The sequence below is a fragment of the Engraulis encrasicolus genome, chromosome 7 (assembly GCF_034702125.1).
Source record: "Engraulis encrasicolus isolate BLACKSEA-1 chromosome 7, IST_EnEncr_1.0, whole genome shotgun sequence".
In the NCBI taxonomy this organism is placed as follows: Eukaryota; Metazoa; Chordata; class Actinopteri; order Clupeiformes; family Engraulidae; genus Engraulis; species Engraulis encrasicolus.
In genome coordinates, this window is record NC_085863.1 from 19,837,876 (window position 1) to 19,855,512 (window position 17,637).

General features: G+C 42.8%; 1 protein-coding gene across 1 annotated transcript in view; it reads right to left on the bottom strand.

Annotated features, from left to right (window-relative positions):
* Nucleotides 1–17,278, bottom strand: part of gabrg2 (gamma-aminobutyric acid type A receptor subunit gamma2) — a 99,575-nt gene extending 82,297 nt beyond the window's left edge. Inside the window, exon 1 of the mRNA XM_063203043.1 lies at nt 17,163–17,278. Within this exon, the coding sequence (XP_063059113.1) occupies nt 17,163–17,278 (116 nt within the window). The remainder of the gene's footprint in view (nt 1–17,162) is intronic.
* Nucleotides 17,279–17,637: the final 359 nt, after the last annotated feature.

The following is a 17,637-nucleotide window of genomic DNA, read 5'->3' on the forward strand; positions in this document are numbered from 1 at the left end:
TATTTTCATTTATTTGAATGTTTTCTGTTTTTCTGCACCCTGTCTTTCATAATTTGAATCTGTTACCTTGACTAGGGCTCACTTGAGAATTTTTCTCAACGTGATTTGTTTCTCTGGTTAAAGAAAAGTAAAATAAATAAATACATTAAAAATACAGTAGTAGGGTGCTGAGAGCACAATAAACGTAGTACAGGGAAATTGACTATTTGTTTGCGCTGACATACGTAATATGAACTCAACAATAGCATAACATATGTTATCCCGTTCGTACATGTACAGTGTCAGTAGAGAGTTAACAAAAAAGCAACGCTTCACAATAGCATTGCATATCTGTTAGCCTGTGTCCACATATAATGATGCTTTGAGGATACTTCTAAGAAGACCTAGATGGACTAGTGCAAGTGAGTTGTGTGTGAGCCATGGAGTCAATACACTGTCTGCATTATTGAGAAATATAATGTATAGATTCATCTGTAGGCTGAATGACTCTAAAAACCATAATGTTGTGGCAATGATAAACATTTCATACAGTGACACTCGCTGCACATCCCAGTATTGGAAGCACTGGTATAGGTGTTTACTGTAAGAGAGTCAGTATGGTTGTTTTTTAAAGTTTATTTTTTATATTCTTTGTATGATTTGCTCTTCTATATTTGTTATATGTCTGTATGTAGTCTTGTCCTGTTCTTGTATCTTATCTGTGTTTTTTTTTGCCTGGATGGACCCAGAGTCTGTAATAAAGCAATCAATCAATCAACATATACAAGCTTGGCTGGCAGGGAGCTAAGAAGAAACAATAGCTTAGAATTACATGTCTGTTATCCTGTGTCCACATAATATACGCTTTATTTGCAGGGTGCTGAGACAGCAACAGAACCTGTGTGTACAAAAAGCTTAGCCCACCTATGCGGGAATTAACAAGAAAACCACAGTAGCATCATCACATGTCACCCTGGGAGTACATGTACATGTTTGCCTAGCAGGGAGTGAACAGATAAACAAAGCACAGCATTGAATACCTGTGTACAGAGACCTATTAGCCGGGAACTGACAAGAAAAACAAAAAAAACACCGGCATTGGTGTCCGGCACTTGTGTGCATGCACAGTACATACTGACATGAGAGACACCAAGAAAATAAATCAATAAGGTGACATTTCTATGAGGCTACAGCAGACTAGAAGAAGAACTACTGAGATGGCAGGACATGATTAGAGATCTCTTCCTGTTCCTCCATCTCCAGATTCACAACTTTGTGAGTCCCGTGGCTAAAATGTAGTTTTCACAATGATTGCTATTTTATTACAGTTTCATCTTTACAAGTGCTCTGAATTAGCCTGGTCCTGACCATCCCATAATCATACCATTTCATTTCGTGCGGAGCCAAGTCTCTTGGCGGAAGTACGTAGGATGGTGCGTGATGCTAGCTCTGAATACCCAAGTATGTTTTTTTGCTTTTATTTGCTTATGCTCAATGGTGTCTGAAACACTTCAGACTTTACAAGCACCTTCAGGCCACGGTAGGACATGATAATTACACTAAAGGCCAGCACTAAAGCTCTGGGCAGGTCCCTGAGCTAGCATAGTATCTTCATAGTGCCCTATGCTAAACACACATGAATTATATAAACACAACAGCAGCAGCAAATGCTAGCCCAGCCGCTTCTATGTCCCATCACGGATGGCAATAATGAGAGCACAACGCAGTATGACGATTGCAGTGGAGAGATAGAGAGAGAACATGTGTGTCCTCGTTACAATGTGTGCCTTCATTAAACATTGATTGTTGTTTTGTTTCAGATGGACACACTCTGAAGCACTCTCGTAGACTCCATGGAATTGTCTTGTGGTGGTGATGGGTGGGGGCAGGGGGTGAGGAGGGGGAGGACACAGGCATTACATGATTATAACAGATGAATAAGGTAAGATTTGTTATGAAGGGAACTACTTCTGGTAACACTTTATTTCAGGGATACATCTATTAGCACTAATATATACAATATCAATGCCTGCACAAGTAACTTGTAAGGCATGTACTAGGCAAATACTAAGGACTACTAGGTCCTTACTAAGGTTAGATTGGTAATAAATCCCTTATTGTGCATGAACAAGACATTTGCGAATACATGCCTAACAAATGATTGCTTTTGCTTTGTACATGCCTTACAAGTTACTTATACAGGGTCATTGTATGTATTAGTGCTAATAGATGTAGGCCTATCCCTAAAATAAAGTGTTACCACACTTCTCAGAAGAGAAGCTTTTACAGGAAGGCTTCACAAGCTTCCTGAAGGTTGAGAGAGGTGGCCCTGCCCTTATAGAATTGGGGCTACAACTGGGTTTACACTAGAGAGGTTGTCCTGTCCACAGCAGAAGATAACACATGACCTGTGTTATGGAGTCCCTGGAGAGGACTTTATCAATTTTATTAATAGCAATGTTACAATGTCATTTCTCAGCTTTCTGCTGTCAAAATTCAATGTTGTTATAGTAACATATATTAAAGTAATTAATATTAGCTTTACTGTTAATGGCAAGATTCTGTATAGCTGTCAACTTTGAATGATAGATTTTGCATGTGGAGCACGATTGGGGGAGGTGGGAAGATGCCAGCATGTGGAGATACAATGGACAGCAGGGATGGGAGATGGAGGTGGTGTGTGGAGCTACTGTATAGGTAGGGTTGTAACGATACACTTTCAACTAGCGATTCGGTCCATATCGTGATTTTTAACCTACTGCTCGCACTACTACGCACACCACAATTTTTTAATGAATCTTTTTAAATTGATAAATTTAAATAGAATTTTCTTTAAATTGATTCAAATTTTCACATTTGCCAACATTATATAATAAAATTATAAAAAGCTTTGATATTTGAATTTATTGGTAGAATAGGTTACAAGGGGCTAGGTTAAATTTTTTTTAAAAATAAGCTTTGAAGCACTATCACTTCATAATCATATCATGTGGTTATTTTCTGGGTTGAGGGGTAACAAAACTTTGACAGGCCGTATCACAATACTGCTTGCCTTCTTACACCGCGATACAGTATCGTGTGCGTATCACGATTTCACGAGTTTGATACAATATCGCTACAGCCCTAGCTATAGGGAATAGTAGGGGTGGGTCTGGAGAGGCCGGCCCCACCTAGAATATGTGAAGATCCCTCGCACCCCCACCCCCTCCTTTGCATTACGGAGTCCCTGGGGACACCTAATGAATATTTCTTACATCCCCATCGCCAGAGCACTCTCACGGCAGCACCAGACCATCCACTGTGTAAAGTGGTTTGGAGATGCAGCGAGTGGCGAGTAAGGGCTAAATGTGAGGCGGGAGATACACATGCAATAATAATGACACATTAGCAACGCAGGGGAGAGGAGCGGAGGAGAAGATATGAGAGGAGAGAGGAGAAGAGATCAGAGGAGTGGAGACGGGGGAAGAAAAGAGATGAGAGGAGAGAAGAGGAGAGGAGAGGAGGGGAGAGGAGAGGGAAGAGGGGAAGGAGAGAGGAGAGGCAGTTCTTCACTTGACTTCCTCCTCTCTATTTTTCTTTTCTTTTCTTTCTTTTTTTCTCTATTCCCCCTGGATGTCAAACGAAGTGCACAACACATTGTGAATGCCCCGGTGGCCATTTTAGCACATTGACAAGCTAATTCAGGGCTTCCAACCCCGGCTAAACGCCCTCACTGGGGCCCATTAATCAGAGCCGAGTTGGAACATTGCCATAGGGTACTTCAATGCTCAGCTACTATACATCGGCCATCGTTTATTATTTCTCCATATTTCATTGCAGAAATTTGTATTTTGCCAGAGTCTTTTTTTTTGCTTCCCGAATCGAAAACTTGAAAGTGAAAAACTGAACAGCCTTGGCATGTAGCACATATGTGAAAATCTAATGAAATGAAGTGCTTTGCTTTTCTTTTTTTGTTGGTTTGAACCAGTGTTTTTTATTCACATTACCTGAAGAAAGAAAGAAGGACAGACAGAAAGAAAGAAAGAAAGAAAGAAAGAAAGAAAGAAAGAAAGAAAGAAAGAAAGAAAAAAAACAAAAGAAAGAAAGACAAGAGGGAAGACTCCAGCCCAATTATTCTCTGTGCAGGAGACATGGCATGTGCCGGAGATCATCCACGTGATGCGGTAACCATGGAACTGGGGGATGCAGTAACCATGGAACCCGCAGAAAAATCTAAGAGCCAAATCCTTGAGGAGAACACGTGACGCTCCAAATAAGAACACAACACTGAACACAACAGCTCACTTGGAGTTGCACTGAAATCCAGCACAACACAGCCCAGCCCAGCACGACACGGCACAACACAGCACAGCGCAGCATAGCTCAACAGTGCGCAGCACAGCTCATCACAGCACAGCCCTACCCAGCGCATCTCAGGACTACGCAGCACAGTACAGCACAGCACAGCACTGAAACCAAGCACAATACAGTACAGTGCAGCACAGAACAGCACAACAGTGAGCCCCAAAGACAGGGTGAAGCAGAAAGGACTATTTACAAAAGAAACAAAGAAAGGTGATGGAGAGTGGAGTAAAAAAAAGAGGCACGTAAGAGAGAGTGATAATAGAAAAAGAGAGGAGTAAAGCAGAGAGTCAGTTAAAGAGAGATGTAATAGAGAGTAAGAGACGAAAAAGAGAGGGTGATGGGGGGGAAAGGCCTGTAAGACAGAAGAGGTCAAAGGGCATCTTCTCCCTGATGGCTTTCCCATGTAGCGGGGCCTGATAGCAGGACAGGGTGTGTGTGTGTGTGTGTGTGAGCGTGTGTGTGTGTGTGTGTGTGTGTGTGTGTGTGTGTGTGTGTGAGCGTGTGTGTGTGTGTGTGCATGTGCGTGTGTGTGTATGTAGCAGGGCTGGGTACAGGGCAGGGCTATCTGTGTGTGTATTTGTGTGTGTTCGTGAGTGTGCGTGCGTAGTGGGGCCGGTTACAGGGCAGAGCTGTGTGTGTGTGTGTGTGTGTGTGTGTGTGTGTGTGTGTGTGTGTGTGTGTGTGTGTGTGTGTGTGTGTGTGTGTGTGTGTGTGTGTGTGTGTGTGTGTGTGTGTGTGCGTATGTGTGTGTGTGTAGCAAGGGCCTGGTAGCAGGGCAGGGCAGGGCTATCTGACGCAGACTGACCCCCTTCTGTCTTCTACAGATAGTGCAGAGTGCTCTCCTCTCCTCCGCAGCTCCACTGCTAACCATTAATTCTTCATTGTCCCTCCACTCAGGACTGCCAGGGGCCGGGTCATCGTCCATTAAACGTGTCTTGGGTGGAGAAAAAGAGAAAACCTCGTCGCGGTTCAAACACAACCCTAAAAAAAGCTCACAGACCCTCTCTCTCTCTCTCTCTACTTGGAGCTGTGATTGCATCTTCAGCCCTCAGAGCCATGGGACTTTGACACAGTGCCACTGAGAGCTGCAATAGGACTGTGACACAGTGCCACTGAGGGCTGTGTCCTAATGGCTAGGGGGAGTTCGGAATAGTCTTGCGATCGCGGTTGCAGTTGCAGTTGCAGTTGTTGCGGTTGCAACAGAGACGATAGATATGGAAGAGACGGTTCGTAAGACATTTCTTCCAGAATCAATATGATGCAAGCTTCTAAGCTACCGTCTTATGGCCATGCCCCCCTTTTCGGAGACTAGCTGGTGCTCATAATGAATGGAGTTCAATGGGGAAAATTTCAGAAAGTCACGGTACGACATTTAGAAGACCGGAATTGATCCCACTTTCTTGCCTTGGTGATGCGTATAACAGATTATCTTGGCTGTTTTCTAATGGCTAGGGGAGTTAGGAATAGTCTCGCGATCGCTAGGTTGCAACAGAGACGATAGACAGGGAAGAGACAGTTAATTTCTTCCACAATCGGTTCAAGGCATTTCTTCCACAATCAATATGATGCAAGCTTCTGAGCTACCCCATGCCCCCTTTTTTGGAGACTAACTGGCGCTCAGAATGGATTTGGATGGCAGAAAAAATGAAGGAAAAGGCAGAGGCACTCTGAGATTTGAGAAAAATCTATTAAAAATAACATGACAATTCTGTTTAAAAACACGTGGGCCTAAGCGTTACGGCCATATTGGTCTTCATCAGGGATTTGGATAGCCTTTCCAGCTACCCAAGGGCACTTTACAAGAGTTAATAAGTGTTGAATTAACCCTTATTCCAAGCTTGCATTAAACATGTGAATTGTTTTAAACACTCGTTTTACTGTGGATTTACAGTAACACACCATCATTTTGTGTGTACAATAGAGCTCTCTATGAACATCATTGCAGCTTCTCTCTCTCTCTCTCTCTCTCTCTCTCTCTCTCTCTCTCTCTCACACACACACACACACACACACACACACACACGCACACACGCACACACACACTGTATTCTCTCTGTCTCTCTCTCTCTCTCTCTCTCTCTCTCTCTCTCTCTCTCTCTCTCTCTCTCTCTCTCTCTCTCTCTCTCTCTCTCTCTCTCTCTCTCTCTCTCTCTCTCTCTCTCTCTCATGTTTCTCTCTTCTTGGTCCCACTCTGTTAGCTTTGAATTATGTATGTCGTGTTTATTCAACAGGGACAATTCACAGTATATGATTGAACCAGATTATAGCCACACATTTGTCATCTGTAGTTTCATTTGTAGTTACAGTAACCCTTCAACATTTACTGCAATCTGCTTCATGGCATTCAAATCATAGAGTTGTATTTAAAAAATATTTTTGGTCCTACACTCCAAGTGTTGAATTAGCACTGCAACATCTGCTGTGTTTACTAGAGTTCTCTCTGCCTGGCTGAACTGATCTCCCATGTCTAATCAGTCTTCTGGATGCTACGTCTGTATGCCCTATAGGTATAACTTCATTTACAATCTGTTCCTGACATTGCTCAATACATAATGCCTCTTTTGTTCACACCGCATCACTAAGTCTGCCTTGTTACAGTTTAAATTGACATGCTCAAAAACATCATTCTAGTGAATCTGATGCGCCACTCTCTGGATGGCATCCATAGGTGAACACGAGGCTTCTGGCTGAATATAGTACTGTACGCGATACGTGGTCTCCCTCGTAGACACTTGCTGAGGCCGGTGTTTTGTCTAAATGGAAATGTCAACACATACAGATATCCGTTAAATAGCACAACCACGTAGCATTTCAGTAATCCAACAAGTTGTGGCTTTAGCTGCCACTATGGTGCATTTGAGCCATTTTTGAGCCAATCCCTTCAGCTGAGTATCATGTCATTGTTAATAGTCCCACATAGTATGTGGATGGGTTTCATTGGTAGTCTCCTGTGTTCAGAGCTTTGAGCTTTAATAGGGACTACAGGTCAGCAGTTTGGAAGCATTTGCTGTTTCTCTGGATGGCGGGTTATATGTTGGTGCTTAGTTTTAAACACCATAAAAACGCTATTATCGGACAGGTGCGGAATTTGGTATCGACCCGCACCTCAAGCCCAGGTGCTGTTTTGATGTTAAGACCCCTAAAGGTTTCACCAATGGATTTGTAGCTGCGTGTGCCTTATTTCGTCCACAAAATATAACAACTACTACTGCTGTGCTGACCTCAGCGCTAGAAATAGCCTGATTGTTGGAAGATTTAAACCCACCGGTTTCCACTCTAGAGAGTAGGAACAGCACAGACACAAGGGAAGGTTGAAGAATAAAAAAGAAGGGTGCATACTTTACGTTTGATTTAGTTTCATTCGTATTTATGTACTTGTTTGTAAGAAACAGTAGAATTTTTTACATAAATGTGACCCATTCGATGCACAATGCACTCCCCTTCACAGTGTGCGCTCACTTGAACATCTAATTCACAGTATCAGATAGCAGTGCCTGTGTACCAGAGACTAATAGCAGAGGAGGATGCTGGAGAGCCACAAAGGGGCTTAGCAGAGGGGGTGTTAGTGACTAGGGGCCGAGGAGGCAGTAAGTAGGTAGCACCTTAATCAAGTAGGTAGCAGGCTTCACTCAGGTTTCTTGATAACTTTTAAGGGTGCTGTCCCAAATGAATACTTAGAATCAAAGAAAAGGGGGACGCACCTTGCATCAATTTTTTCTTTTTTTTTTGTGCACAGGCGCGTTTCGGTGTGTGCCTTCCTCTAGGTTGCACACAGAGGAAGGCACACGCCGAAATGCGCGAAAAAATTGATGCAAGGTGCGCCCCCCTTTTCTTTGATTCAAGGTAGACACCTTGCCACGGTAAGCACAGCTAATGTAGGAAGGAGGTAAAACAGAGAGAGCAGCTGGAGAGCATTACTGGCCTACAAAGCAAAAAGGCAGTAACTGCGTTGTTGTGGAAAATGAGTTACTATGACTTTAATGACATATATATCAAAGTTTACATTTAAATAAAATGATTAATCTGCATAAAAGGTGGTAATATAAAGTAACAAAACTGCTGCATGTCAATAATCTCCCCAAAACTACTTAGACTAGATTGCAGTATCATTTTAAAGACAATTTACTCAGTTTGGAGCTCTGTGCAGTTACTGCCTTTTTGCTTTGTAGGGCAGATTAGTACCTGGCTATGCACAGAGTGCAGAACTATGGAGTCACGGACTGGGAGAGAGGAAGTGAGGGAGGGAGGGAGAGGAAGAGAGAGAGGTTGAGGAAGAAAGAGATGAAGGTATAACTCAATAGTGTTATAAATTAGCTGTTACCAGAATGGCAATGACCAGGTCATAATGTATTACAAAAGGTCCTGTGCGCTGTCACGGTGATGAAGTACTACCAAAGTGAAGTTTTTTTCAGTGACTATTACAACATTCCAGTGGTAGAACAGTGTGTGGTAGCCTCTTGGTGCAGATGGGGTCGCCGGCGGGCCTATTCACTATTGGCTGAAAATACTCAACTACATCATAACAACACTGCTATGACATTACAGAGAGCCTTAAATAACAGATTAAGACATAGTCATTCCAATTATGGTGACAGTAAGGTTATAACATGGGCTCTACGCTAAGGGGTCAACTGATCTCAGCTGAACACATAGCCCATGACTACAGTGGCACTGGCATCCAAACCTAACCACAGAGCCCAAAACAAAAGGGCATCCAAACCACACCATTGAATTGACACAATAAAAACAAGGTCTTGAATGTTACACTAAGGTCTTGTAAAAGTACATTTCCCTGGCGCAGCAGTGGCTCGAGCTTGATTTATGAGGGCAGCATGAGCTAAGAACAGTGCCACAGGTGCTGAAAAGGGTATACAAGGACATTTAGTACTACTCGAGACTTTCACATCCTCTTAGACTTCAAGTCAAATTGATTTAACCCCATTTTCGTGTTTCCAAGGTTGCATGCATTCATCTGTCCCCATTCCGTTGCCTAGCAGAAGGGTCAAACATTGGGCTTGAAGGTCATGACAAGATGGACTAACATGTGGTTATGGCAAAACGTGATGATGTGGTGTTATAAAGAGGACAAAACTTTTAGATGAGGCTACAAATTAGACTAAAGTCTTACAAGGGGATGTGAGAAGGAGATGACCCTATTAGCACCCAGAGCAAATTTAAATTGAGCTCCTATCTGTACTGTAAACTTAATAAGCAACATGATCTCACATGAGTTCCCTTAAATGAACACGGGGCATTGTGACACAAAATCTGTGGCAGTTTCACAGATTTGGCCAAAAATTCCATGCTGGGGTCACGGAAGTGCTTTCTGTGATAGGTCCATGGAAGTGCTTTCTCTATATTCCCACAGCTCTATGTTCCCACAGTCCTATGTTCCAACTCATGTCCCCAGGATTTTTTTTTCTAAAAAAGCATTTGAATTGTGGTTTTGCAAGAAACTAAATAAAACTTCTATTGGCAATGACATCATGCCTTGCATCACAAGGCCACCAGCAAAAGAATAGGACATGAGGTTGGATTCTGAGATGGATCACATGGCTCAGTAAATGCAGGCTGAAGATCTGGGGAAGATTCAGCAGAGTCAGGGATCAAGACGAGAGAGATCTGAGGAACCGCTGAGACAAAGTGGGCCAAGAGATCAGCAGCCATTTTTAGAATTGAAGTATGCAGCTCTTTCATATAGTGGCTTTATTTTTACTCTCGTTTAAATATGTTCATTTGATTCCACATAAGTAATTTTCACACAAACACCAAAACAGGAGTCCAAGGAACCACCCAGGATCCACAGAGGACGAGCAACCAATTTTAGATTAAAGTGTGCAGCTCGTTTAATCTGACAGCATCTTTTTTAACCTTGTGTGAAACCGGATTTGTTTGATTCCACAAATAAACAAACACAAACAAGAAAACAGGAATCTCCCCCTAGAGATTTATGTCTCCGTGGCGATGTGCAGCAATGCACGCTGGGAGACAGGAAGAGCCATCTGACCTGTAATGGCCTCTAATGTGCTAATTAGCTTTATCTCCCGCTCTGCTCTGCGGCTCTATTACCGACGCTAGTTAAGCCGCCCGCCGCAAATGCGATTTGTTCAGGAATGGCCACAGCAGACTGATTGGGAAGAGGTGCCGATGCATTGAGCGGAGGCGTGAGAAGCATAGATCAAGGCACACTGCACAGAACAAGAACACCTCCAGTGTTAGCGGAGTGTTAGCTTTCCCCGTCACGTGACTGATACCCATGAATAGACACATAACAGTTCCAGTGTTAGCGATGAATACTGTGTCTTTCAGACACACCTCACACATGTACATCAGGCCAAACATCACACCAGCAGTCTTAGTATCGGTACACAAAAGCACGCTTACACCCCTCTAGAGTTGGCATGGGGCACTTCAGTTATGAATGCACACATATGTCTTTTCATACCTGATCTTACTTTTTTCATACATTCTCGTACTTTTTTTCACATCTTCTTTTTTAATTCGGTCTTCTCTGTCAGCATTTCTTTTGCATAAGGACCAAGGTATGACCAGGGTGAGCACATAATACAAGAAAGACAGGTGCAGCTTGGATAAATAAGAATAATAAGAAAGGATATTGTTTTATTATTTGAAAACATAGTAGACCGACTCTAACGCTTGAGAAAGTCAACTCCCACACCCCGCACAAATGATTTCAGTAGTTATCAGGAAATGCTTACAAACCAATGGGAGCACAAATTGTAAATTGTAAATTGTAAATCATAAATATACCCTTAACAGTGCCTGGTAGAGAAACCAGTATATTACCAGTATAAAAGAAATGTTGACTCAAGTATGAATTGAAATAAATTAATAAATTAATACATAAATAATAATAATCGTCATCTGCATCATCATCATCATCATCATCATCATCATCATCATCTTTACCATAATGTGTGCATTCCAACCAGTACCAATAAAGAAGAAGTCGATTTGTTTCAGGTTTTAAAAAAACATAATCAAGAACAACAACAACATAAAAACTTAAGAATAGGTCCTGAATGAGAACAAGTTTAGTCTGTTTACTATGGTCCTCTTAAGGAACATAGCACACACTTGAAAGGAACATAATGCACACTTGAAAGACAAAGCAAACATTAATGTTGTTAAGGTTGTAATGCCTCAAAGTATTATTTTTTTCCAGAACATGCATTCAACTCCAAATTGTTTTTACAAAGCCTTTGGGTGTGAGCGAACAGATTTGTAAATTTTTCCGTAAAAAAGTAGCACTCTTGAGTGTGATTCTTGTACTTTATTTTAGAGAGCACTGACATAATAAAATACGAAAATCACACTCGATAGTGTGGCTTTTCTATCAAAGTAATTGATACTTAGCAACAATAACACTGTATGTTATACATAAGAATAGTGAAATAAAATCCTACAGTCTCTCCTTCTCAGCAACACCTAACGTTATGCGGAAGTTGTAGTACCATTTGATATTACACGATGTACAGGAGCTCAAGGTTGCCATTGTTGGGAAACTGTCCCACAGATAACACTTACTCTCCATTCAATATGCTGCTATTCAGTACCAACATCACTGCAGAACAGTAATGTGGGATCTGTGCAGTATGTGTGTTTATATGCTCATAATCCTTTCCTCCTCCTTCTACATCTAAAAAAAACCCATTCAGCCCTGTGCACAGTGAAGCACCTTTTCACAATAATACACAATAATAATGAAGCATTGCCATTCCTGTCAACCCCAAAACCATTAAACAGGAGCTGCACCTGCTTCAACCAGGGAAACAACAAAAAACAACTCTGAAAAACGAAATGTTTGCAATGTTGCCGAGCACACTGTTGAAGCGAGACATACTGTATAGACGGAGATCCACAACCATGTAGCCTACAACAATACGCTACATCGCAGAACTGTGGTATTGTTGGATCTGTCAGCCCCATAACCATTAAAACTCACTGGACCGGGGAATACAAAAAAATCCCAAGCAGCATGCTTTCAAAAGCAGCTGTGCAAACGATGTGCAAACGATGTGCAAACGCTCTGCAAAGCAGACGTGTATTCAAAGACGCATAACCACGCGCCATGTGGCCTATACATGTGGCCTAACAATATACATAGCGGAACTAAGGGACTGTTATACGCAACTGATAGCTTCATCACAATTCCGTAAAGAGAAACTACAAATCACAGGACAAGGAATATAACAAAGACCTCTTGACAAACATGTTTTCAAGTGCAGCAGTGCAAACATTAAGTGAGACATATAGGCCATGTAATCGGTACTCAGTACTCTAGTTCAGGATGGTACATGCTGTTTAGGAGGAGAAATACCTCTTGTAGTTTAGAAAGAGACACATGGTTTAAGAAGAGAAATGCCTCTTGTAGTTTAAGAAGAGAGATGCCTGTTGTACTTTAGGAGGAGAGATGTCTGTTGTAGTTTAAAAAGAGACATACACATTTAACAAGAGACATGGTTGTGGTTTAGGAAGAGAGACGCCTGTTGTAGTTTAAGAAAAGACATGCAGTTTAAGAAGAGAGATGACTGTTGTAGTTTTGGAAGACTGATGCATGATGTGGCATCTTAAGAGGAGAGATGCCTGTGGTAGTTTAGGAAGAGAGATGCCTGTGGTAGTTTAGGAAGAGAGATGCCTGTGGTAGTTTTGGAAGAGAGACGCCTGTTGTAGTTAAAGAAAAGACATGTAGGCCTAGTTTAAGAGGGGAGATGCCTGTTGTAGTTTAGGATGACAGATGCCTGTGGTAGTTTAGGAAGAGAGATGCCTGTTGTTGGGTGAACGTTTTTGTCTGTGATTCACTGAGAGATTCCCTGGCAGCACCACATCGCTCAACACTAGCCAGATCCAAGCTGATCTGCTGCTGCATTACTCAGAGCTGAACACACTGCCACACCAAACTGGGGTAATGACTACTTGGATAATGGAGAAAATCACAACTAGGCAGGCATGGGTGGTGAACAGACTGCCACACTGACTTGGGGAAATTAGCCTACTGCTTGGATAATGGAGAAAATCACAACTAGGCATGAGTGGTGAACACCCTGCCACACCAAACTGGGGAAATCACTGTTTGGATAATGAAGATCATCACAACTAAGCATGGGTGGTGAACACCCTGCCACACTGACTTTGGGGAAATCACTGTTTAGATAATGAAGACCATCACAACTAGGCATGGGTGCTGCTGATGAACACAGTGCCATGTACTGTAGCAATTGGGATAAAGTGGGATAATGGCCACAATCACAACTACACAGGCATAAGTGTGAAACTGTCACAGCAACTGGGGAGACGTACTCTTTGAATAATGAAGACAATTATTAGGTGTGAGTGTTGAAGGCACAGCCACATACAGACCAGGAAAAGATGAAGAGTTCAGATGCAAAACCCCCTAACTCCATTTCTGAAGACCTGGACTTCTATATTTTCAGAGAACCCTGTTGTTGGTTTGGTTTACAATCATGTACTTGATAGCAAATAGTTACATTACATAAATAAAATAAAACATATGCAATTTTGATAGCTTTGTATTAAATAAAAAATGAATTAAGATTATTTTCTGAAAAGGCACTTAGGGGGTTTTGCATCTGAACTCTTGAGATAGCCTACGTTTTCTATATAGACAGTTTATGTAGACAAAACGCCAAAACGAGGCATGATTGCTGAACGTAGAGCCATACACTGTACTGACTGTGGAAAAATACTCTTTATGTGAAGACCACTCATGAAGACAATCAACGATAGTGATCCCCATCACCACCGAGAGGAATGTGTGCGTTTTTGCTGATCTCACAGCATGATCTAAGTTACTGCTTAGATAATAATGACAATCGCAGCTGGCAAAAGAGACTGAAACCTGTTGCCACAGAGACGAGTCAGTGTGTGTTTGCTAACCTGATGATGACACAAGGAGACTTATCAAGAGAAGACGTCAGGACACCGTTTACATGCACAGGCCTGTCATTTATATGAGAGGCATCTCTGGCCTAAAAGCACAGGGCTGTGCTCACCGAGGAGGCATCTGAGCCTCTATGTCAGGGGTCGGCAACTTTCATGATAAGGAGGGCCACATTTTTTTCATTGTGAACATTGGAGGGCCAGATGACTGCGGATCTGACTGCAGCTTGCAGATTCGAGGTGCAGTTGGTTGCTCAGTGGCCGCCGAAAAAGTTTGGAAGCAATAGGAGTGTTCTCTGTCAGCCAGTGTAATTTTAACAGATTGACTCATTAGTGGTTTAAAAAAAGTTTGTTCATTATAATTTATAAGTATGGTTTATCTATGGGCCGCATGTGGCCCCCGGGCCTCCAGTTGCCCATCCCTGCTCTATGTAATCAACAAGCTAGTCATTAACACCTCTCAGACCTGCACTCCATGCTGCCACATACTCACTTGCATGTGTACTAGCTGAGGATCTTGTATGGCAACTGCTTTGATCCATCTGTCTGTCCACTCACTTGTCTGCCTGCGTGCCTGTATGCATGTATGCTTACCTGCCAGCTTGCCTGTCTATATTCCTCTGCATCAACTTGCTGCCCAACTATCTGCCTGTCCACCTGTCTGCCAGTCTGGCTGCCTATCTCACTGCATACCTACCCGTCTGCCTGGTTGCCTGCACACTTGCCTGCCTGTACTGTATGTCCGTCTGTCTGCCAACTTGCCATACCACCTGTCTATCTCTCTCTCTCTGCCCACCTGTCTGCATGCCAATCTGCCCACCGGAATGCCTGTCTGTCGGCTTACCTGCTTGTCTGTCTGTTTGTCTGACCGCTATTCACTACCCGCACATCTACCTGTCTGACTGCCTGCCCACCTACCTGCCTGTCTGTCTGTCTGCCCCCCTGCCTGTCCGCCAACCTGCCTGCCCCTCTGTCTCCCAGCTATCCCTTTCCTCATCCAACACTGATGGACTCCTGCGTCTGGCTGCCAACTCAGAGCTGTAGCAATTCAGCTGAGAGAGTAGATTAGTAACGGCCTTTATCAATCACCAGAAGCAACAGCCACCCCGGAGCCCAGACCTGCACACAGCTCTATTGCAGGCCTATAGCCATGTACTGAGTGGTGCTGGTGAAAGACTGAAAGGAACAATTTGCACCAACATGGTATGTAATAGCTAAGCACAACACTATAACAACAAATGAAGAGTTCAGATGCAAAACCCCCTAAGTGCCTTTTCAGAAAATAATCTTAATTCATTTTTATTTAATACAAAGCTATCAAAATTGCATATTTTTTAATTTTATTTATGTAATATAACTATTTATATGTATTATCAAGTACATGAATGTAAACCAAACCAACAACGGGGTTCTCTAAAAATATAGAAGTGCAGGTCTTCAGAAATGGAGTTAGGGGGTTTTGCATCTGAACTCTTCAAATGTTTTAACGTTAAACATGGCCACATAATACGAAATATTGTCACAAAGAAGTGATATCTCGGGATGCTGTGGTTCTGAGCATCATGTTGCATGGAGGCCTACTCACATCTTTTGGAAAAGGTGTACTTTACTTGAACAGCTTTAGGCCTAGACTTATAAGCATTCAATAGCATTGCTTATCTATTTCAAAAGTCTATAAATGTAGTATAAGTTTGAAAATACAGTATTGTGTCTGAAATATAACCATCATAAAACCTCAGCAAGCCACAAAGTGATATAATAGCTCACACGCTTCAGTAGTCTAGTATGCAATAGCTGAATTAGCATTGACTTGTTGTTAGCCCTCTGTGTGTGCACTTTCCCTCTGGCTGTTGAAGGCTAGGCTTCTGGCTCCAATCTAGGCCATGCCGAGTTGTGGCCGCGTTTCCGGGCATGAAGGACCTACTCAGAGGAAGCGGGCTAAGAAGACAAATGCCCACTGCACCCTGCCTTGGCCCTTGTAACAAGAAATGAATCTCCACAGAGAGGCTATGGAATCAATTCAGCCAGTGTGCGTTTAGGAAGGACAGGCTAGGCTATCTCTCCCCACTGCTCCCTGTGCCTCTTGACTACCAGACTACACGTCGGGGAGAACAGATGATGATGTAGCAATAGCATCCTGAATGGTATTTGTTTTGGTTGACATGACAGCCGAAGCAGTGGCACAGTATCCCCAAGAATAACAATATTAGATCAGGTTTCCAGCTCACTGTACTGTAAGAAAATGTAAATGTGGACAAATGTCTACAGGTAAGGTGGGGAGCGCAGGGTTGTGTTTATAGAAAGGACAGGAAGTGTAGCCTATGGCTACTAGGCTACAACTGTGCATCTCCGAACCCACACAAGCACAGCCACATACATTTGTGGTGCCCAAAAGGCTTCTTCTAAGGACTGCGGTTTACCATAGGCCACGTTGATATGGATATATTCTCTACAAAATATTTCATATTGTGGTTGATGTTAGCCTATCCAAGGCAGGCTGCTGGGTCCCCGTATTTGCTATTCACCCACAAATTATGTCCACAAACCCGGATGTCAGACAAACCTGCTTTTCGTGTTATCGGACACATTTTTAAATTATCAGACATTGGGACTTTCTCATCATTATCAAAGCTAATGTATTCACTGATGCTACATATCTTCGGCGCAATCAAATATGAACGTGTCATTTGACGTACGGAATGCCTTCGGTGGCCATAAGCTGGCTGTAGATTCTTTGAGATAGCCTACAGTAGACTACAGACGCCTTATTAACGAAGACATCAGCCGCTATGCACACTGTAATGAATATGTTGCTTGATGCAATCGCAACATACCAAAAAAGTCAAATGCCAGTTTTGCGACGGCACAGAATGCATGTCAACAGCATTTTGGTTGTATTTACATTGGTGTCGGCTTACCTTGAGGGAAGATAAACGATTAAAAACACGCAGAGAAAGATCTTGATGGGAAAGCCCGGCTTGAGCATCGCTGTCGACCATTTACATGGTATATTTTCGGAGGCCGGGAACACCATCTTCTTTTCCTCTTTATTGCAGATGGACGCGTCCCTCTTATTTACTGACTATCTTCGCTCTGACACATTACGCACATACCACCGCTTCGGCTGTGAAAAATCTGAGCCCGTAAGACTTCGCTGCTGATAGGGCAGCCACTGATCTACCACAAAACACCTCTCGGATATTTCAGCGATATTCGGAAATTAATAATGAATACTGTAACCGCCGCGCCAGAATACCCTAAAAAAAATCCAGCAGGCAGTGTCTGAAATATTGGAGCCTCGCTCTGAATGCAGATTATCGCGGGGGTCAAAGAGGAACTGAATGCACGTTGCTGCAGCACGGATCAACACATGCGTAGTTTCATCGCACCGTT